Genomic DNA, 20,919 nt, shown 5'->3' with positions numbered 1-20,919 from the left:
GTTGCCTTCGCGGTGCAAAACCAGTTGGCCTGATAGAAACTGGTCTTAATTCGACGCTTCGACGCTTGTGCTCCGCAATTCTGACGTTCGCAATACAGTTCCATTACGCCGGGCTCCTCGCTGACTTCGCGTTGAGAAGTTCTTGCGGAGCGATCGCCATTAATTTTCCAGCTGGGAACTGGATCTTTTTCCGTTCTGTTGCTGTGGTGTAATAACAGAACGCTATGGAACGCCACTACTACTGAGGCTCTTGTTTAGTCTCGGCGACTAACTAAGGATCTTCTTTAGCCAGGGCGACGGCTCTCAAGACTCTCACGAACTCATCCTTTAGACAAGCAGCAATTCAATGCGTGAAATGACGCTCTATGACATCGAGATGTCAGAACCGACAGTTACCAAGCATAGTTTGACCTAGCACGCATCCCAGAAAGGGCCTGGAGTAACGCGGCAAACGTGGGTCTCTAGATGAGCTGAGAGACCCTCGAAAGCAGAACGCATTCAAAAATGAAATGCTTCAACAGCACCTGATCAAAATAGAGAACGTTTGAAACACAGTGTGCTATTCTCATTGTTTATAATTCTGTGGGGAATATCATTACCTCGTTAGTCGCCTAGGTTTCGTTTCGGAAACTGCAAACTCTGCGACCCTTTGTCCTTCGTTCGTCCAAGATTGTGCGCACGATTCTTCCTTTTCCATTGACGTTTGGATCTGAGCTGCTGCGAGCCTGGGCAAGCACGACGATTGAATAACGCGTTTGTAGATGTGCTTTCACTTGGCTTGGTGTACATCTACTTCTCTTTGCCTTTAATTCTGTTGCAGTCTGATTTTCGGCATCTAGTTTACTTAGTGCACACTCTTCTGCACACGTGAATGCACGTGAGCTTGTTCTGAGCATTTGAAATGGACGAGGACACCGTTCACCACTCTCTGCGAACACATGCGACCATATACGGTGAAATAAACATCGTCGAGAGCTCCTACGCGTTGTACGGGCTTTACCTAAATTGGTATCATTCATGTTGCCTTGTTGATCTACATTGTTTCGCTCAGAATACCATAAAAGGATCTAAAAACAAACAATGACGCCATGCACACCGCTATAAATGAGCTCTGCACCTCTACTCAAAGTCAGTTGAAACATTGAAGGAGTAATCGAAGGAATAATGTACTGGAGCTCAATCGTCTTGATCTTTCTTTGCCTCGTTCCGCTCTCATGTCAAAACGAGGAAATCAGTTCTAACTGTCCTCTCCAGAAAGGAGACAGAGTACACTTTCGGGACCAATGATGACAACTTGTCTAATATATCGTACCAGGGACTTGCTGGTCACACGGGATCGCCAGGCATTAGAGTACATAGATGAACCTCTCTTCTCTCAATTCTGAACACCTGCGTCTAGGGTCATAAAGGAGACAAAGGAACGCAAGGAGACGCAGGTAGAAACGGAGACAAAGTATGTACAAGTGCTCTTTCATAAATGAACATTACACACTACACATTATTTCATAGGGTGATCAAGGTGCTAAAGGATCGCAAGGCCTTCCTGGGAAACAGGTTGCATACGCTTCTTTACCCTACCATCGGCGTTAAATTTGAGTAGGGTCTCGCTGGTGTTGTTGGACCTCCTGGTTCTCAAGGTAAACAAGGTGCAACTGGACCACAGGGACCTCGTGGAAATACTGGAATACAAGTATCTTGCTGTGTTTTATCATATTTTCAGGTAGATTAAACTTAATTTCAGGGTGAAACAGGCATACAAGGCCCAAAAGGACAGAAAGGAATACAGGGAATCAAAGTACATGACTGTTCGCATTTTTCATAAATACGCTATGAATAATTACTGAATTAGGGAGAAATAGGACCAACAGGACCAAGAGGAAGAGGAGGCATTGACGGAATTCCTGTAAAACGTGAAACGCCCGCTTTGCACTTACATTGCTATCTAAATGTAGGGTCCACCTGGTCACACAGGACAAGCAGGACCAGAAGGACCTAAAGGAGGCCAGGCGCGTTTAAGAATAAGATTATAGACATTGTTTAAAATAATTAAATAGGGAGAGCGAGGATTAACTGGTCACAAAGGAGAGCAGGGACTTCAAGGAATACCAGGACCTGACGTAAACGACTTTAAATGAACTCTTCTTGATCTTCTACAGTTACTCAATTATCTAGATAGATGAAGATATTCTGAAGAGGTTGAAAGAACAGGTAATATATGCACTGACAGGACATGTGGCTCCTTCTAGCTCATCGATATGTAGATTGTGACAGATCTCAAGTCTTTACTTGGAAAAATATTGAAACCTATTGCATACCTTGTTGGTGGTTCTAATAGCTGGCACACATATTCCCATGGTAACAAATACAATCGTTTTAAAATTTCAAGGCAATTATATCTCTTTTTCTGTCAGACCAGGTATTTACTCACTGGTCAACTAGCACGTCAGGTTCCCGTCCATCCGTTCTCCAAGGCGGAATGACGTATAGCAATGGTTACATCACTGTGCCTGAATCTGGAATCTATTTTATTTACTTCAATTTGTTCACTGAGTCATCATCATCATCAACATATCTGCATCCTGCCATTTTTGTTGATTCAGTTCGTGTTGGCTTTTCAATCTATTATTATGAAACTCGTCGACAGAAATCTTACTCTCTTGGAATGCTTTGGAACGTGAGAAAGGGCAGTCAATTGTCTGTAAGGGCGAGAGGTGGAAATGGGCGATACATTTTTGGTCCCGACTATTCTTGTTTTGGCGCATGGAAAGTAAACTAAAACTCCACCCATAAAACAGACTTCTGTCTTCTTTTCGTGCTGCTGTCTCAATAAAATGTTGCATGTGCCGATTTTAAACTCTCTGACACAATGTCGTCGTCATCTTGGCGCCCATCGATGTTGCCTTCACGGTGCAAAACCAGTTGGCCTGAAAGAAACTGATCTTCGACGCTTCGACGCTTGTGCTCCACAATTCTAACGTTCGCAATACAATTCCTTTACGCCAGGCTCCTCGCTGACTTCGCGTTGTGAGAAGTTCTTGCGGAGCGATCGCTAGGGGAAGGGTTCCTAAGTCCCGGACAAACTGCACCGACCGCAAACATCGTCGGTTTTTGTCCAGCAAGCTGGTTTCGACTTCCCTCTTTTTGGCCTCGCTAAACCGGCAGAGTCAGCGCTTTCGAATGCACCTACCCTTGACCGCGTGCGTTGCTCTGACGATTTTTAGGAGCCCTTCGAATTCGATTACAGGAAATCACGTGCGATCAACAAGGTCTCCTAAATACCGGACACGTAATATCTCCCGAAATAAGAGGCTACTAAATACAACCAAACACTTACCTGGGGTGAAATTTATCGCTGAATCCATTGGTGCTAATGGTTCTTCTCTCAGACGCATTTTTACTGCTCAAAAGGGACTCAAAAGGCGAGGTCCTTCATCCTAGCAAAAACCTTTCCAACATCGCTGTTTTTGTTCAGAACAGTACCAGATCGTCTCTAAATCTGTAAGAACTGTTCGCGAAGGTATTGGCGGTAAAACCATAGCTGGAATACCTCATTTTCGCATCCAAAACGACTTTTTGCGAATCGTCATTAAAATCCTGAAATCGAGCTAAGCAAATATTACAGCAGAGCAATACACCATGCGTCTACGCTTGTTTTCTTGACAATTTTGAGTTACTTTCAGATGATTTTGTCAAGGTTTGGTATGCAATGACGAAAAAAAACAGTGCTGGCTCGTCTTGCTGAAGCAAAGCACCCTGCATACCAAACCTTGACAAAATCATCTGAAAGTAACACAAAATTGTCTAGAAAACAAGCGTAGACGCATGGCGTATTGCTCTGCTGTAATATTTGCTTAGCTCGGTTTCAGGATTTTCATGACGATTCGCCAAAAGTCGTGTTGGATGCGAAAATGAGGTATTCCAGCTATGGTTTTACCGCCAATACCTTCGCGAACGGTTCTTACAGATTTATGGACGATCTGGTACTGTTCTGAACAAGAACAGCGATGTTGGAAAGGTTTTTGCTAGGATGAAGGACCTCGCCTTTTGAGTCCCTTTTGAGCAGTAAAAATGCGTCTGAGAGAAGAACCATTAGCACCAATGGATTCAGCGATAAATTTTACCCCATGTAAGTGTTTGGTTGTATTTAGTAGCCTCTTATTTCGGGAGATATTACGTGTCCGGTATTTAGGAGACCTTGTTGATCGCACGTGATTTCCTGTAATCGAATTCGAAGGGCTCCTAAAAATCGTCAGAGCAACGCACGCGGTCAAGGGTAGGTGCATTCGAAAGCGCTGACTCTGCCGGTTTAGCGAGGCCAAAAAGAGGGAAGTCGAAACAAGCTTGCTGGACAAAAACCGACGATGTTTGCGGTCGGTGCAGTTTGTCCGGGACTTAGGAACCCTTCCCCTATTTTCCAGCTAATCCGGGCACTGAGTCTTTTCCGTTGCTGTTGCCCTGGTTGATGTGGTGCAATCACAGAACGCCACTACTGACTGAGGATCTTGTTTAGTCTCGGCGACTAACTAAGGCTCTTCTTTAGCCAGGGCGACGGCTCTCAAATCCTTCAATCGGTCCACCAAACTCTCACGACTCATTTAGACAAGCAGCAATTCAATGCCTGAAATCATATGCTGAAATGACGCTCTATGACATCGAGATGTCCGAACCAACGGTTTCCAAGCATATTTTGGCCTAGCACGCATCCCGGGAAAGGGCCTGGATTAGGCCGCGGATAAAACAGGAACAAGCCGGAAATCGAGTCAACAGATTATCCAACTGGCAACAGCCGACGCCTGCAAGCATAGTCTGCCTGAAACAGGTAGTCTAACCAGCAAAAAGTGATTATATATAAAGGCATCGGCTTCTGACAGTATCCAACTGGCATTTGAAGTCGACATGTCAAAGTTGGTGCATCCCGAAAAAGTAAACCCTTCCCTTCATGTCAGCGAAAGCCAACTGGCGTGCTGGGGTCTCGGTCGAGGCATCAAAGCCACTGAACCGAAAAGGCTCATGCAAGTCGTCGCGCGTCCCGTTCTCGTCAACGACGCGAAGGGCGATTCAGAGCCGCGCGTCGAGGAAACCCGGGTAGGAACGGGATACTCGGAGCTGTCTTTCTTGGTTTCGTCCAAAGCGGAACTGACGCGGAAGCTGAGCTTGACGCTGACGGCGCCTCTTTTGAAAGCCATCGCCTTGTAGTGCGGATGCTCGTACGAGAAATCGACTGTGGATAGCCGAACGTGGTTGGCCGTCGGTCAACAGATTCGGAATCGAACGTACGCGTTCCGGCTTCACCCGCACAACAGAGACGGACTCGTCGACGCTACTAAAACATTCGTTGAGGATTGCATTGTGAAAAAGTACGAGCAGATTCCAAAGGAAAACGTCGAAACCGAGAATGATAAGAAACTACTCGCCTGTCGGCAAGCGATCGAGGGTCCTCTCGGGGGCGTGACCCACTTCGTCGCCAGCATCGACATGGGTGGAAAAGTTTATCGCGAAGAAACGACGACATTATCGACGAGCGCCACCGTAAAGAACGCCAGCTTTTCAACTACAATTGAAATGTTTAAGGTCGCCTCCGAGTTAGGCAAAGCGCAAAAAAAAGACTTACACCAAACGCACTCACGTCTTGCTTCATCCGAGTGTCATAAAAGAATGCAAGGAGGACGGCTACGACAACAAGGACGAGCGATTGAAGCGCGATCAGACGATTGAACGCAGCAAGGAAGTCGTTTTGTGTTTGCGCGTCTTGCCCATCGCCGCGCTCATCGGCAATTCCGACTGGGCCAAGCTCATGCGAATTGCATCGCAGGAATTCATTGATGATGAGCTCCAACGCGCTCCTATGAGCCGACCCTTCTATCTCAAAGCGGGCGCGAGGTTTGTCACTGCGGATGCCGCAGGGAAACTCGGGACGACAGGCGAGAAAGAAAGGCAACGCCAGTTTACATCGAAACGCTTCCGCGGCGATGGCGTTTTCCTTGGCAAGGCGAAATCGATTTGCTGACGACTCCAGGTGCTTTGTTTCTACTTGCATTCGAGATCGATGACCAGAGATTTTACCTGTGCACGTCGTCGAAAGACAAACATCGAGCAGACGTATTGACGCATCTCGACGAGACGTCCTGCTGTCAGTTCTCCCTATGTCATCCCTGTACAAATCAGCCAAGGGCACTCGACGATTGGCTAGCCACCGGGCTAATGATTCAATGGAAAAGCGGCGTCTTCAGTAGCCGTCGCTACTTGCAGATCCCAAGCGAGGAAATAAAGAAAGCGAAGAAATGCGAGGAAATAAGGAAAGCGAAGAAAGGCGAGGAAAGCGAGGAAAGAGCATCGTTGTTACGCAGAGATGAAAGCTCGTGGAAACATAATGGTGGAGTCGCTCAGTTCCAATTGGTGAACGCTTATAACTGTGATAAAAAGCAGATGTCATTGCAGGGCCCCAAGATGAACACAGAGCTCGTAAAGCAGAGGAACACTGAAGACCTATCAAGGACTTGCCTCAAAATGAACTGCCTGAAATCGAGCAACGAGGCAAACTTGGGTCTCTAGATGAGCTGAGAGACCCTCGAAAGCAGCACGCATTCAAAAATGAAATGCTTCAACAGCACCTGATCAAAATAGAGAACGTTTGAAACACAGTGTACTATTTTCATTGTTTATAATTCTGTGGGGAATATCATGACCTCGTTAGTCGCCTAGGTTTCGTTTCGGAAACTGCAAACTCTGCGACCCTTTGTCCTTCGTTCGTCCAAGATTGTGTGCACGATTCTTCCTTTTCCATTGACGTTTGGATCTGAGCTGCTGCGAGCCTGGGCAAGCACGACGATTGAATAAAGCGTTTGTAGATGTGCTTTCACTTAGCTTGGTCTACATCTACTTCTATTTGCCTTTAATTCTGTTGCAGTCTGATATTCGGCATCTACTTTACTTAGTGCACACTCTTCTGCACACGTGAATGCACGTGAGCTTGTTCTGAGCATTTGAAATGGACGAGGACACCGTTCACCACTCTCTGCGAACACATGCGACCATATACGGTGAAATAAACATCGTCGAGAGCTCCTACGCGTTGTACGGGCTTTACCTAATTTGGTATCATTCATGTTGCCTTGTTGATCTTCATTGTTCGCCCAGAATACCGTAAAAGGATCTAAAAAAACAGACAATGACGTCATGCACACCGCTATAAATGAGCTCTGAACCTCTACTCAAAGTCAGTTGAAACATTGAAGGAGTAATCAAAGGAATAATGTACTGGAGCTCAATCGTCTTGATCTTTCTTTGCCTCGTTCCGCTCTCATGTCAAAACGACAAAAGCAGTTCTAACTGTCCTCTCCAGAAAGGAGAGAGAGTACACTTTCCGGACCAATGTTGACAACTTGTCTAATATATCGTACCAGGGACTTGCTGGTCACACGGGATCGCCAGGCATTAGAGTACATAGATGAACCTCTCTTCTCTCAATTCTGAAACACCTGCGTCTAGGGTCATAAAGGAGACAAAGGAACGCAAGGAGACGCAGGTAGAAACGGAGACAAAGTATGTACAAGTGCTCTTTCATAAATGAACATTACACACTACACATTATTTCATAGGGTGATCAAGGTGCTAAAGGAATGCAAGGCCTTCCTGGGAAACAGGTTGCATACGCTTCTTTACCCTACCATCGGCGTTAAATTTGAGTAGGGTCCCGCTGGTGTTGTTGGACCTCCTGGTTCTCAAGGTAAACAAGGTGCAACTGGACCACAGGGACCTCGTGGAAATACTGGAATACAAGTATCTTGTTGTGTTGTATTTTCAGGTAGATTAAACTTAATTTCAGGGTGAAACAGGCATACAAGGCCCAAAAGGACAGAAAGGAATACAGGGAATCAAAGTACATAACTGTTCGCATTTTTCCATTTTACGCTATAAATAATTAATTAGGGAGAAATAGGTCCCACAGGACCAAGAGGAAGAGGAGGCATTGACGGAATTCCTGTAATACGTCAAACGCCCGCTTTGCACTTACATTGCCATCTAAATGTAGGGTCCACCTGGTCACACAGGACAAGCAGGACCAGAAGGACCTAAAGGAGACAAGGCGCGTTTCAGAATAAGATTATTGACATTGTTTAAAATAACAAAACAGGGAGAGCGAGGATTAACTGGTCACAAAGGAGAGCAGGGACTTCAAGGAATAGCAGGACCTGACGTAAACGACTTTAAATGAACTCTTCTTGATCTTCTACAGTTACTCAATTATCTAGATAGATGAAGATATTCTGAAACGGTTGAAAGAACAGGTAATGTATGCACTGACAGGACATGTGGCTCCTTCGAGCTCATCAATATGTAGATTGTGACAGATCTCAAGTCTTCACTTAGTACAATATTGAAACCCATTGCTTACCTTGTTGGCGACGGTAGTGGCTGGCAAACATATTCTTCTTTTAGTAACAAATACAGTTATTTTATAATTTCAAGTTAATTATATCTCTTTTTCTATCAGGCCAGGTAATTACTCACTGGTCAACTAGCACGTCAGGTTCCTATCCATCGGTTCTCCAAGGCGGAATGACGTATAGCAATGGTTACATCACCGTGCCTGAATCTGGAATCTATTTTATTTACTTCAATTTGTACACTGATGTATCATCGTCAACAAGATCTCAGCATCCTGCCATTTTTGTCGATTCAGTTCGTATTGGCTTTTCATACTATGTTTATGAAAACATTTACGTCAAATCTCACTATCTTGGAATGCTTTGGAACGTGAGAAAAGGCAGTCAATTGTCTGTAAGGGCGCAAGGTAGAAATGGGCGACACTATTTTGGTCCTGACTATTCTTGTTTTGGCGCATGGAAAGTAAACTAAAACTCCACCCATAAAACAGACTTCTGTCTTCTTTTCGTGCTGGTGTCTCAATAAAATGTTGCAGGTGCCGAGCTTAAAGGTTCTGACACAATGTCGTCGTCATCTTGGCGCCCATTGATGTTGCCTTCGCGGTGCAAAACCAGTTGGCATGATAGAAACTGGTCTTCGACGCTTCGACGCTTATGCTCCACAATTCTAACGTTCGCAATACAATTCCACTACGCCAGGCTCCTCGCTGACTTTGCGTTGAGAAGTTCTTGCGCCATTTCCCAGCTGATCCGGGCACTGAATCTTTTTCCGTTGCTGTTGCCCTGGTTGATCTGGTGCAATAACAGAACGCCACGACTGACTGAGGATCTTGTTTAGTGTCGGCGACTAACTAAGGCTCTTCTTTAGCCAGGGCGACGGCTCTCACGTCCTTCAGCCGGCCTACCTAGACTCTCACGTCTCACCCTTTAGACAAGCATCAACTCAATGCCTGAAATCATATGCTGAAATGCTGCTCTATGACATCGAGATGTCAGAACCGAAGGTTGCCAAGCATAGTTTGTCCTAGCACGCATTCCGGGAAAGGGCCTGGATTAGGCCGGATAAAATAGGAACAAGCCGGAAATCGAGTCAACAGATTATCCAACTGGCAGGATCCACCGGGTCGCTCAGGACAAGCAGGACCTAAAGGACCTAAAGGAGATAAGGTGTGCTTATTAATCAAATAATTAAAGACGTTATTTTAATTATTTAAATAGGGTTTGCGAGGATTAACTGGCTACAAAGGAGAGCGGGGACTTCAAGGAATACCAGGACCTGACGTAAATGCCTTTAGACTTTTCTTAATGTTCTAAATTCATCTCATCATCTAGATAGTATCATCGTCAACGAGCACCACTGTAAAGGACGCCAGCTTTGGAACTACAGTTGAAATTTTTAAGGCCGCCTCAGCATTCGGGAAAGCACAAGAAAATTCTAAAACGACTTGCACCAAACGCACTCGCGTCTTGCTTCATCCGGAAGTCATAAGAAATTTGGATAAAGAGCAGTTGGAGCGCGATCAGACGATCGATCGCAAGAAGGAAGTCATCGTGTATTTGCGCGTCTCGTCAAAGATCCCTTTTGGACCGATTCCATGCGAAGAGCATCGCGCGAATTCATCCGCGACGAGCTCCAAAGTTCTCCCATCACCCAACCCTTCTATCTCAAAGTGGGCAAAATGTATGTCACTGCGTATGCCGCAGCAGGGAAACTCGAGACGACCGGCGAGAAAGAAAAGGAAACGCCAGTTTACATTGAAACACTTCCGCGGCGATGGCGTTTTCCTTGGCAAGGCGAAATTGATTTGCTGACGACACCAGGTTCTTTGTTTCTACTTGCATTCGAGATCGATGACCAGAGATTTTACCTGTGCACGTCGTCGATAGACTAATATGAAGAAAGGTGTTGACGCATCTCGACGTCCGGTAGTCAGTTCTCCCTGTACAAATCAGCCAAAGGCTCTCAACGATTTGCTAGCCACCGGGCTAATGATTTAGTGGAAAAGCGGCGTCTTCAGTAGTCGTCGCTACTTGCAGTTGATCCCAAGCGGGATCCCAAGCGAGGAAAGAGCATCGCTCTTACGCAGAGATGAAAGCTCGTGGAAACATAATGGTGGAGTCGCTCAGTTCCAATTGGTGAACGCTTATAACTGTGATAAAAAGCAGATGTCATTGCAGGGCCCCAAGATGAACACAGAGCTCGTAAAGCAGAGGAACACTGGAGACCTATCAAGGATTTGCTTCAAAATGAACTGCCTGAAATCAAGCAACGTGGCAAACGTGGGTCTCTAGATGAGCTGAGAGACCCTCGAAAGCAGAACGCATTCAAAAATGAAATGCTTCAACAGCACCTGATCAAAATAGAGAACGTTTGAAACACAGTGTGCTATTCTCATTGTTTATAATTCTGTGGGGAATATCATTACCTCGTTAGTCGCCTAGGTTTCGTTTCGGAAACTGCAAACTCTGCGACCCTTTGTCCTTCGTTCGTCCAACATTGTGTGCACGATTCTTCCTTTTCCATTAACGTTTGGATCTGAGCTGCTGCGAGCCTGGGCAAGCACGACGACTGAATAACGCGTTTGTAGATGTGCTTTCACTTAGCTTGGTCTACATCCACTTCTCTTTGCCTTTAATTCTGTTGCAGTCTGATATTCGGCATCTACTTTACTTAGTGCACACTCTTCTGCACACGTGAATGCACGTGAGCCTGTTCTGAGCATTTGAAATGGACGAGGACACCGTTCACCACTCTCTGCGAACACATGCGACCATATAGGGTGAAATAAACATCGTCGAGAGCTCCTACGCGTTGTACGGGCTTCACCTAATTTGGTATCATTCATGTTGCCTTGTTGATCTACATTGTTTCGCCCAGAATACCATAAAAGGATTTAAAACACACACAATGACGTCATGCACACAGCTATAAATGAGCTCTGCACCTCTACTCAAAGTCAGTTGAAACATTGAAGGAGTAATCAAAGGAATAATGTACTGGAGATCAATCGTCTTGATCTTTCTTTGCCTCGTTCCGCTCTCATGTCAAAACGAGGAAAGCAGTTCTAACTGTCCTCTCCAGAAAGGAGACAGAGTACACTTTCCGGACCAATGATGACAACTTGTCTAATATATCGTACCAGGGACTTGCTGGTCACACGGGATCGCCAGGCATTAGAGTACATAGATGAACCTCTCTTCTCTCAATTCTGAAACACTTGCGTCTAGGGTCATAAAGGAGACAAAGGAACGCAAGGAGACGCAGGTAGAAACGGAGACAAAGTATGTACAAGTGCTCTTTCATAAATGAACATTACACACTACACATTATTTCAAAGGGTGATCAAGGTGCTAAAGGATCGCAAGGCCTTCCTGGGAAACAGGTTGCATACGCTTCTTTGCCATACCATCGGCGTTAAATTTGAGTAGGGTCCCGCTGGTGTTGTTGGACCTCCAGGTTCTCAAGGTAAACAAGGTGCAACTGGACCACAGGGACCTCGTGGAAATACTGGAATACAAGTATCTTGCTGTGTTTTATCATATTTTCAGGTAGATAAAACTTAATTTCAGGGTGAAACAGGCATACAGGGCCCAAAAGGACAGAAAGGAATACAGGGAATCAAAGTACATAACTGTGCGCCTTTTTCCATTTTACGCTATGAATAATGAATTAGGGAGAAATAGGACCCACAGGACCAAGAGGAAGAGGAGGCATTGACGGAATTCCTGTAAAACGTAAAACGCCCGGCCGCTTTGCACTTACATTGCCATGTAAATGTAGGGTCCACCTGGGCACACAGGACAAGCAGGACCAGAAGGACCTAAAGGAGACAAGGCGCGTTTCAGAATAAGATTATAGACATTGTTTAAAATAATTAAATAGGGAGAGCGAGGATTAACTGGTCACAAAGGAGAGCAGGGACTTCAAGGAATACCAGGACCTGACGTAAACGACTTTAAATGAACTCTTCTTGATTTTCTACAGTTACTCAATTATCTAGATAGATGAAGATATTCTGAAACGGTTGAAAGAAAAGGTAATGGATGCACTGACAAGAACATGTGGCTCCTTCTATCTCATCAATATGTAGATTGTGACAGATCTCAAGTCTTCACTTGGTACAATATTGAAACCCATTGTATACCTTGTTGGTGACGGAAGTGGCTGGAAATCCTACTCTTCGGGTAGCTAATGCAATCTATTCAAAATTTAAAAGCAATTATGTCCCTTTTTCTGTCAGACCAGGTAATTACTCACTGGTCAACTAGCACATCAGGTTCCTATCCATCGGTTCTCCAAGGCGGAATGACGTACAGCAATGGTTACATCACCGTGCCTGAATCTGGAATCTATTTTATTTACTTCAATTTGTACACTGATGTATCATCATCATCAAGATATCAGTATCCTATCATTTTTGTTGATTCAGTTCGTATTGGCCGTTCAATCTATTATTATGAAAATACTTACAAAAAATCTCACTATCTTGGAATGCTTTGGAACGTGAGAAAGGGCAGTCAATTGTCTGTAAGGGCGCAAGGTGGAAATGGGCGACACTATTTTGGTCCTGACTATTCTTGTTTTGGCGCATGGAAAGTAAACTGAAACTCCGCCCACAAAACAGACTTCTGTCTTCTTTTCGTGCTGGTGTCTCAATAAAATGTTGCATGTGCCGATTTTAAACTGTCTGACACAATGTCTTCGTCATCTTGGCGCCCATTGATGTTGCCTTCACGGTGCAAAACCAGTTGGCCTGAAAGAAACTGATCTTCGACGCTTCGACGCTTGTGCTCCACAATTGTAACGTTCACAATATAATTCCATTACGCCAGGCTCCTCGCTGACTTCGCGTTGTGAGAAGTTCTTGCGGAGCGATCGCCATTTTCTAGCTGATCCGGGCACTGAATCTTTTCCGTTGCTGTTGCCCTGGTTGATGTGGTGCAATCACAGAACGCCACTACTGACTGAGGATCTTGTTTAGTCTCGGCGACTAACTAAGGCTCTTCTTTAGCCAGGGCGACGGCTCTCAAATCCTTCAATCGGTCCACCAAACTCTCACGACTCATTTAGACAAGCAGCAATTCAATGCCTGAAATCATATGCTGAAATGACGCTCTATGACATCGAGATGTCCGAACCAACGGTTTCCAAGCATAGTTTGGTCTAGCACGCATCCCGGGAAAGGGCCTGGATTAGGCCGGATAAAACAGGAACAAGCCGGAAATCGAGTGAACAGATTATCCAACTGGCAACAGCCGACGCTTGCAAGCATAGTCTGCCTGAAACAGGTAGTCTAACCAGCAAAAAGTGATTATATATAAAGGCATCGGCTTCTGACAGTATCCAACTGGCATTCGAAGTCGACATGTCAAAGTTGGTGCATCCCGAAGAAGTGAACCCTTGCCTCCAATTCAGCGAAAGCCAACTGGCGTGCTGGGATCTCGGTCGAGGCATCAAAGCCACTCAACCGAAAAGGCTCATGCAAGTCGTCGCGCGTCCCGTTCTCGGCGACGACGCGAAGGGCGATTCAGAGCCGCGCGTCGAGGAAACCCGGGTAGGAACGGGATACTCGGAGCTGTCTTTCTTGGTTTCGTCCAAAGCGGAACTGACGCGGAAGCTGAGCTTGACGCTGACCGCGCCTCTTTTGAAAGCCATCGCCTTGTAGTGCGGATGCTCGTACGAGAAATCGACTGTGGATAGCCGAACGTGGTTGGCCGTCGGTCAACAGATTCGGAATCGAACGTACGCGTTCCGGCTTCACCCGCACAACAGAGACGGACTCGTCGACGCTACTAAAACATTCGTTGAGGATTGCATTGTGAAAAAGTACGAGCAGATTCCAAAGGAAAACGTCGAAACCGAGAATGATAAGAAACTACTCGCCTGTCGGCAAGCGATCGAGGGTCCTCTCGGGGGCGTGACCCACTTCGTCGCCAGCATCGACATGGGTGGAAAAGTTTATCGCGAAGAAACGACGACATTATCGACGAGCGCCACCGTAAAGAACGCCAGCTTTTCAACTACAATTGAAATGTTTAAGGTCGCCTCCGAGTTAGGCAAAGCGCAAAAAAAAGACTTACACCAAACGCACTCACGTCTTGCTTCATCCGAGTGTCATAAAAGAATGCAAGGAGGACGGCTACGACAACAAGGACGAGCGATTGAAGCGCGATCAGACGATTGAACGCAGCAAGGAAGTCGTTTTGTGTTTGCGCGTCTTGCCCATCGCCGCGCTCATCGGCAATTCGGACTGGGCCAAGCTCATGCGAATTGCATCGCAGGAATTCATTGATGATGAGCTCCAACGCGCTCCTATGAGCCGACCCTTCTATCTCAAAGCGGGCGCGAGGTTTGTCACTGCGGATGCCGCAGGGAAACTCGGGACGACAGGCGAGAAAGAAAGGCAATTCCAGTTTACATCGAAACGCTTCCGCGGCGATGGCGTTTTCCTTGGCAAGGCGAAATCGATTTGCTGACGACTCCAGGTGCTTTGTTTCTACTTGCATTCGAGATCGATGACCAGAGATTTTACCTGTGCACGTCGTCGAAAGACAAACATCGAGCAGACGTATTGACGCATCTCGACGAGACGTCCTGCTGTCAGTTCTCCCTATGTCATCCCTGTACAAATCAGCCAAGGGCACTCGACGATTGGCTAGCCACCGGGCTAATGATTCAATGGAAAAGCGGCGTCTTCAGTAGCCGTCGCTACTTGCAGATCCCAAGCGAGGAAATAAGGAAAGCGAAGAAAGGCGAGGAAATAAAGAAAGCGAAGAAAGGCGAGGAAATAAGGAAAGCGAAGAAAGGCGAGGAAAGCGAGGAAAGAGCATCGTTGTTACGCAGAGATGAAAGCTCGTGGAAACATAATGGTGGAGTCGCTCAGTTCCAATTGGTGAACGCTTACAACTGTAATAAAAGAGCAGATATCATCGCAGGGCCCCAAGATGAACACAGAGCTCGTAAAGCAGAGGAACACTGGAGACCTATCAAGGACTTGCCTCAAAATGAACTGCCTGAAATCGAGCAACGAGGCAAACTTGGGTCTCTAGATGAGCTGAGAGACCCTCGAAAGCAGCACGCATTCAAAAATGAAATGCTTCAACAGCACCTGATCAAAATAGAGAACGTTTGAAACACAGTGTACTATTCTCATTGTTTATAATTCTGTGGGGAATATCATGACCTCGTTAGTCGCCTAGGTTTCGTTTCGGAAACTGCAAACTCTGCGACCCTTTGTCCTTCGTTCGTCCAACATTGTGTGCACGATTCTTCCTTTTCCATTGACGTTTGGATCTGAGCTGCTGCGAGCCTGGGCAAGCACGACGATTGAATAAAGCGTTTGTAGATGTGCTTTCACTTAGCTTGGTCTACATCTACTTCTCTTTGCCTTTAATTCTGTTGCAGTCTGATATTCGGCATCTACTTTACTTAGTGCACACTCTTCTGCACACGTGAATGCACGTGAGCTTGTTCTGAGCATTTGAAATGGACGAGGACACCGTTCACCAATCTCTGCGAACACATGCGACCATACACGGTGAAATAAACAGCGTCGAGAGCTCCTACGCGTTGTACGGGCTTTACCTAATTTGGTATCATTCATGTTGCCTTGTTGATCTTCATTGTTCGCCCAGAATACCATAAAAGGATCTAAAAAACAGACAATGACGCCATGCACACCGCTATAAATGAGCTCTGCACTTACATTGCCATCTAAATGTAGGGTCCACCTGGTCACACAGGACAAGCAGGACCAGAAGGACCTAAAGGAGATAAGGCGCGTTTCAGAATAAGATTATAGACATTGTTTAAAATAACTAAATAGGGAGAGCGAGGATTAACTGGTCATAAAGGAGAGCAGGGACTTCAAGGAGTAGCAGGACCTGACGTAAACGACTTTAAACGAACTCTTCTTGATCTTCTACAGTTACTCAATTATCTAGATAGATGAAGATATTCTGAAGCGGTTGAAAGAAAAGGTAATGTATGCACTGACAAGAACATGTGGCTCCTTCTATCTCATCGATATGTAGATTGTGACAGATCTCAAGTCTTCACTTAGTACAATATTGAAACCCATTGTATACTTTGTTGGTGACGGTAGTGGCTGGGAATCCTACTCTTCGGGTAGCTAAAACAATCTTTTCAAAATTTAAAAGCAATTATGTCCTTTTTTCTGTCAGGCCAGGTAATTACTCACTGGTCAACTATCACGTCAGGTTCCCGTCCATCCGTTCTCCAAGGCGGAATGACGTACAGCAATGGTTACATCACCGTGCCTGAATCTGGAATCTATTTTATTTACTTCAATTTGTACACTGGTGTATCATCATCATCAAGAACTCAGCGTCCTGCCATTTATGTTGATTCAGTTCGTATTGGCTTTTCACAATATTATTATGAAAAAACTTACGACAAATCTCACTATCTTGGAATGCTTTGGAACGTGAGAAAGGGCAGTCAATTGTCTGTAAGGGCGCAAGGTGCAAATGGGCGACACTATTTTGGGTCTGAATATTCTTGTTTTGGCGCATGGAAAGTAAACTAAAACTCCGCCCAGAAAACAGACTTCTGTCTTCTTTTCGTGCTGGTGTCTCAATAAAATGTTGCATGTGCCGATATTAATTTCTCTCACACAATGTCGTCGCCATCTTTGCGCCCATCGATGTTGCCTTCGCGGTGCAAAACCAGTTGGCCTGATAGAAACTGGTCTTCGACGCTTCGACGCTTGTGCTTCAAAATTCTAACGTTCGCAATACAATTCCATTACGTCAGGCTCCTCGCTGAGTTCGCGTTGAGAAGTTCTTGCGGAACGATCGCCATTTCGCTGATCCGGGCATTGAATCTTTTTCCGTTGCTGTTTCCCTGGTTGATGTGGTGCCATTACTGACTGAGGATCTTGTTTAGTTCCGGTGACTAACTAAGGCTTAGCCAGGGTGACAGCTCTCAAGTCGGCCTACCTAGACTCTCACGTCTCGCCCTTTAGACAAGCATCAATTCAATGCCTGAAATCATATGCTGAAATGACGCTCTATAACATCGAAATGTCAGAACCGACGGTTGCCAAGACTAGTTTGGTCTAGCTAATGGTCTGCTCATGCATTCGAGATTCGTGCGTGGTGCCATAGGTACTAGAATCAACGGTGGTACAGCAACTGAAATATTTTTAGGTCCAGTACGCTCGAGGAAAAATCTCTACAGTTAAATCTGGATGCATAGAATGCAAGTGCTCTTGTGGGTCGACAGCGACTGCACGAAATGGACCGTCCTCCCTCGTTCTTTCAACTACCTTCCTCTAAAACGAAAAGACTATAGCTCAGGCTGTGATCCTGACATTGGCGTCGTACAGAGCCACACTACATAGGCGTCTAATACCATAGCGACTTCTTTTTCAATTCGGTATCTCAGTCAAACGTACGAACACGTGCGACGGAACGCCTGGCCATCTCGAGCCAATGTTCGAACTAGAGGAAAACGTCCAGTATTAGTACGACACCAACGTTGACCCGCTCCCACAATACAACTACTAAACACACATTTATTGCAGGGCCTCTCTTAACCTACTGTATTATTGGACCACAATACCTGACTCATTACTCGCTGCGTGAATTCTTCGCTCTTCGCTCTCCCGGAATGTAGACGACTCTTCGTCGCTCATAGTCATCTTCGTCGCCACGAAAGCGAGCGCCGGTTTACAAGTCAATCTCGAATTCCTGCACGCAGTGATGTGAGAGCATCATAGATGTCATGATGATTTTTTCTAAGATCAAGTATTAGCAGTCATTTGGCATCACTACTTCGCGTCTCTTCTGCACACGTGAATACACGTGAGCTGGTTCTGGAGAAGTGAACAAGTACACCGTACAGACTCTCTGTGAACTAATGCAACCATATACGGTGAAATAAACAGCGTCAGGAGCGCCTACGCGTTGTATACTAGCTCTACCTTATTTGGTTCCGTGCTGATTTTCATTGTTTCACTCGGAATACCATAAAAGGGTCTACAGACAAGCCATGATGTCATGTACACCGCTATAAATTCGCTCTACATCTCTACTCGAAGTCACTCGAAACGCTGAAGACGTAATCAAAAGAATGCACTGGAGCTCAATCGTCTTTGTCTTTCTTTGCCTCATTCCGCTCTCATGTCAAAACGAGGACAGCAGCTCTAACTGTCCTCTCCAGAAAGGCGACAAAGTACGCCTTCATACGGATCCACGATGACAACTTGTCTAATATATCGCACCACCAGGGACTTCCAGGTCACTCGGGATCGCCAGGCATCAGGGTACATACAGTACATGTACATCTCCTCTAAAATTTGAAACTCCTGCGCCTAGGGTCATAAAGGAGACAGAGGAACACAGGGAAACGCGGGAAGAAACGGAGACAAAGTATTACAAGCACTCTTTCATAGGTGATCGTTATAAAAACTACGTACGATTGCATAGGGTGACCAAGGTGCTAAAGGATCACAAGGCCTTCCTGGGAAACAGGTTACATACGCTTCTTTATCCCAAAATCATGGAATAAATTTGAGTAGGGTCCCGCTGGTGTTGTTGGGCCTCCTGGATCCCAAGGTAGACAAGGTGCAACCGGACCACAAGGACCTCGTGGAAATACCGGAATACAAGTACAGTTTTTGGTATCCCATTCTAAAGTTAATTAATCTTACCGTATTTAATTGCAGGGTGAAACAGGCATACAGGGCCCAAAAGGACAAAAAGGAATACAAGGAATTAAAGTACTGTTCTCCTCTCTTCCTGTGTGCGTGATAACTACATCGACTAGGGAGAAAATGGACCGACAGGACCAAGAGGAAGAGGAGGAATTGACGGAATTCCTGTGATAGTCAAACGCGCGCTTTGTACTTACTTTGCGGTTAACAATGTAAATGTAGGGTCCACCGGGTCACACAGGACAAGCAGGACCAAAAGGACCTAAAGGAGACAAGGCGGGTTTATTAAAAAGATTAAAGACATCGTTTTAAATAAGTAAATAGGGAGAGCGAGGGTTAAATGGTCACAAAGGAGAGCGAGGACTTCAAGGAATACCAGGACCTGACGTAAATATCTTTAAAATCTTCTTGATCGTCTAAAGTTACTCCATTATCTAGATAGATGAAGAGATTATGAAAAAATTAAAAGAACAGGTATGAACAGACAAGAATGACTGGCTGATTTTAGCGCATCTCCATACGTAGATTGTAACAGATCTCAAGTCTTCACTTGGTACAATATTGAAACCTACTGCGTACCTTGTTGGAAATGGTGCAGGCAGCTGGCAAACCTATTCTTCCGGTAACAAATAGTCATTCAAATTATTAGGCAACTAAGCCCCTTTGTTTGTGTCTGTCAGGCCAGGTGATTACTCACTGGTCAACTAGCACGTCAGGTTCCCATCCATCGGTACTCCAAGGCGGAATGACGTATAGCAATGGTTACATCACCGTGCCTGAATCTGGAATCTATTTTATTTACTTCAATTTGAACTCCTCCGTATTGTCAAATGGCGGTCCTTATCCTGCCATTTATGTTGATTCACTTCTTATTGGTCTTTCATACTATCATTATGAAAACACTCGCCACAAATCTCTCTATCTTGGAATGCTTTGGAACGTGAGAAAGGGCAGTCGATTGTCTGTAAGGGCGCAAGAAGGAAGCATACGACATTTTTTTAGCTCTCAGAGTTCTTGTTTCGGCGCATGGAAAATAAACTAATTCTTTAAACCACAAAACAAATTGTTGCTTTCTGTTCGTGCCTGGTGGGTGCATAAATAAAATGTTGCGTCGGTTTCAAACAAATGTCACCGTCTTGGAGTCGTGATGTAAAACACCGTCATTTCTCTAACCAGGCTGTTTTAGCTAAGGTTCCTCTACTAGCCTTTACAGTTATACTCACCTACGTTTCGGCAGCAATCCCTCAATAAAAAATCCATGGTTCATTATTTTCAGGGTTGGCTTACCTTGTTGGCGACGGTAGTGGCTGGCAAACATATTCTTCTTTTAGTAACAAATACAGTTATTTTATAATTTCAAGTTAATTATATCTCTTTTCTATCAGGCCAGGTAATTACTCACTGGTCAACTAGCACGTCAGGTTCCTATCCATCGGTTCTCCAAGGCGGAATGACGTATAGCAATGGTTACATCACCGTGCCTGAATCTGGAATCTATTTTATTTACTTCAATTTGTACACTGAGTCAACATCATCATCAACATATCTGCATCCTGCCATTTTAGTTGATTCAGTTCGTGTTGGCTTTTCAATCTATTATTATGAAACTCGTCGAGACAAATCTTACTATCTTGGAATGCTTTGGAACGTGAGAAAAGGCAGTCAATTGTCTGTAAGGGCGGAAGGTGGAAATGGGCGACGATACGTTTTTACTCCTGACCATTCTTGTTTTGGCGCATGGAAAGTAAACTAAAACTCCACCCATAAAACAGACTTCTGTCTTCTTTTCGTGCTGGTGTCTCAATAAAATGTTGCAGGTGCCGAGCTTAAAGGTTCTGACACAATGTCGTCGT

At 45.2% G+C, this 20,919-nt stretch overlaps 4 protein-coding genes and 1 long non-coding RNA gene across 5 annotated transcripts; all 5 read left to right on the top strand.

Annotated features, from left to right (window-relative positions):
• The first annotated feature begins 1,094 nt into the window (after positions 1 to 1,094).
• On the top strand, positions 1,095 to 1,593 carry LOC136195238 (otolin-1-like). The gene is made up of 4 exons (XM_065984533.1): positions 1,095 to 1,266; positions 1,316 to 1,351; positions 1,400 to 1,453; positions 1,510 to 1,593. The coding sequence occupies exons 1-4, from the start codon at positions 1,165 to 1,167 to the stop codon at positions 1,588 to 1,590; spliced, it is 273 nt and encodes a 90-aa protein (XP_065840605.1). The 5' UTR covers positions 1,095 to 1,164; the 3' UTR covers positions 1,591 to 1,593.
• Positions 1,594 to 7,386: 5,793 nt separating this feature from the next.
• On the top strand, positions 7,387 to 8,924 carry LOC136195111 (uncharacterized). Its single transcript, XM_065984381.1, has 11 exons — positions 7,387 to 7,439; positions 7,489 to 7,542; positions 7,599 to 7,643; positions 7,690 to 7,779; positions 7,826 to 7,879; positions 7,930 to 7,983; positions 8,033 to 8,086; positions 8,135 to 8,197; positions 8,253 to 8,288; positions 8,342 to 8,438; positions 8,495 to 8,924. Exons 3-11 carry the CDS (start codon positions 7,620 to 7,622, stop codon positions 8,857 to 8,859), a joined length of 837 nt encoding a protein of 278 aa, XP_065840453.1. The 5' UTR covers positions 7,387 to 7,439; positions 7,489 to 7,542; positions 7,599 to 7,619; the 3' UTR covers positions 8,860 to 8,924.
• Positions 8,925 to 9,151: 227 nt separating this feature from the next.
• On the top strand, positions 9,152 to 10,820 carry LOC136195200 (uncharacterized). Its single transcript, XR_010671829.1, has 3 exons — positions 9,152 to 9,554; positions 9,606 to 9,668; positions 9,720 to 10,820. It is a non-coding gene; the product is annotated as an uncharacterized lncRNA (long non-coding RNA).
• Positions 10,821 to 11,130: 310 nt separating this feature from the next.
• LOC136195075 (uncharacterized) lies at positions 11,131 to 13,059 on the top strand. The gene is made up of 12 exons (XM_065984346.1): positions 11,131 to 11,481; positions 11,531 to 11,566; positions 11,616 to 11,669; positions 11,726 to 11,770; positions 11,817 to 11,906; positions 11,958 to 12,011; positions 12,062 to 12,115; positions 12,169 to 12,222; positions 12,271 to 12,333; positions 12,389 to 12,424; positions 12,479 to 12,572; positions 12,629 to 13,059. Exons 1-12 carry the CDS (start codon positions 11,380 to 11,382, stop codon positions 12,991 to 12,993), a joined length of 1,047 nt encoding a protein of 348 aa, XP_065840418.1. The 5' UTR covers positions 11,131 to 11,379; the 3' UTR covers positions 12,994 to 13,059.
• Positions 13,060 to 18,353: 5,294 nt separating this feature from the next.
• Positions 18,354 to 20,108, top strand: LOC136194872 (pulmonary surfactant-associated protein D-like). The gene is made up of 12 exons (XM_065984156.1): positions 18,354 to 18,585; positions 18,641 to 18,676; positions 18,729 to 18,782; positions 18,840 to 18,884; positions 18,932 to 19,021; positions 19,079 to 19,132; positions 19,180 to 19,233; positions 19,289 to 19,342; positions 19,391 to 19,453; positions 19,505 to 19,540; positions 19,592 to 19,688; positions 19,747 to 20,108. Exons 1-12 carry the CDS (start codon positions 18,484 to 18,486, stop codon positions 20,106 to 20,108), a joined length of 1,047 nt encoding a protein of 348 aa, XP_065840228.1. The 5' UTR covers positions 18,354 to 18,483.
• Positions 20,109 to 20,919: the final 811 nt, after the last annotated feature.

Source organism: Oscarella lobularis, chromosome 1, assembly GCF_947507565.1.
Source record: "Oscarella lobularis chromosome 1, ooOscLobu1.1, whole genome shotgun sequence".
In the NCBI taxonomy this organism is placed as follows: Eukaryota; Metazoa; Porifera; class Homoscleromorpha; order Homosclerophorida; family Oscarellidae; genus Oscarella; species Oscarella lobularis.
This window is presented reverse-complemented; position numbering and strand designations above follow the sequence as displayed.

What these genes read in the sequence shown, in the direction of transcription:
- LOC136195238 (XM_065984533.1), top strand. Translation starts at nt 1,165, where the DNA reads ATGTACTGGAGCTCAATCGTCTTGATCTTTCTTTGCCTCGTTCCGCTC. An exon ending in CTCTCCAGAAAGGAGACAGA is followed by an intron (nt 1,267 to 1,315) that starts GTACACTTTCGG and finishes ATATCGTACCAG; the next exon opens with GGACTTGCTGGTCACACGGG. An exon ending in CGGGATCGCCAGGCATTAGA is followed by an intron (nt 1,352 to 1,399) that starts GTACATAGATGA and finishes ACCTGCGTCTAG; the next exon opens with GGTCATAAAGGAGACAAAGG.
- LOC136195111 (XM_065984381.1), top strand. Translation starts at nt 7,620, where the DNA reads ATGCAAGGCCTTCCTGGGAAACAG. An exon ending in AAGGAATACAGGGAATCAAA is followed by an intron (nt 7,880 to 7,929) that starts GTACATAACTGT and finishes ATAATTAATTAG; the next exon opens with GGAGAAATAGGTCCCACAGG. An exon ending in GAGGCATTGACGGAATTCCT is followed by an intron (nt 7,984 to 8,032) that starts GTAATACGTCAA and finishes ATCTAAATGTAG; the next exon opens with GGTCCACCTGGTCACACAGG.
- LOC136195075 (XM_065984346.1), top strand. Translation starts at nt 11,380, where the DNA reads ATGTACTGGAGATCAATCGTCTTGATCTTTCTTTGCCTCGTTCCGCTC. An exon ending in AAGGAATACCAGGACCTGAC is followed by an intron (nt 12,334 to 12,388) that starts GTAAACGACTTT and finishes TCAATTATCTAG; the next exon opens with ATAGATGAAGATATTCTGAA. An exon ending in CTGGAAATCCTACTCTTCGG is followed by an intron (nt 12,573 to 12,628) that starts GTAGCTAATGCA and finishes TTTTTCTGTCAG; the next exon opens with ACCAGGTAATTACTCACTGG.
- LOC136194872 (XM_065984156.1), top strand. Translation starts at nt 18,484, where the DNA reads ATGCACTGGAGCTCAATCGTCTTTGTCTTTCTTTGCCTCATTCCGCTC. An exon ending in CGGGAAGAAACGGAGACAAA is followed by an intron (nt 18,783 to 18,839) that starts GTATTACAAGCA and finishes ACGATTGCATAG; the next exon opens with GGTGACCAAGGTGCTAAAGG. An exon ending in AAGGCCTTCCTGGGAAACAG is followed by an intron (nt 18,885 to 18,931) that starts GTTACATACGCT and finishes AAATTTGAGTAG; the next exon opens with GGTCCCGCTGGTGTTGTTGG.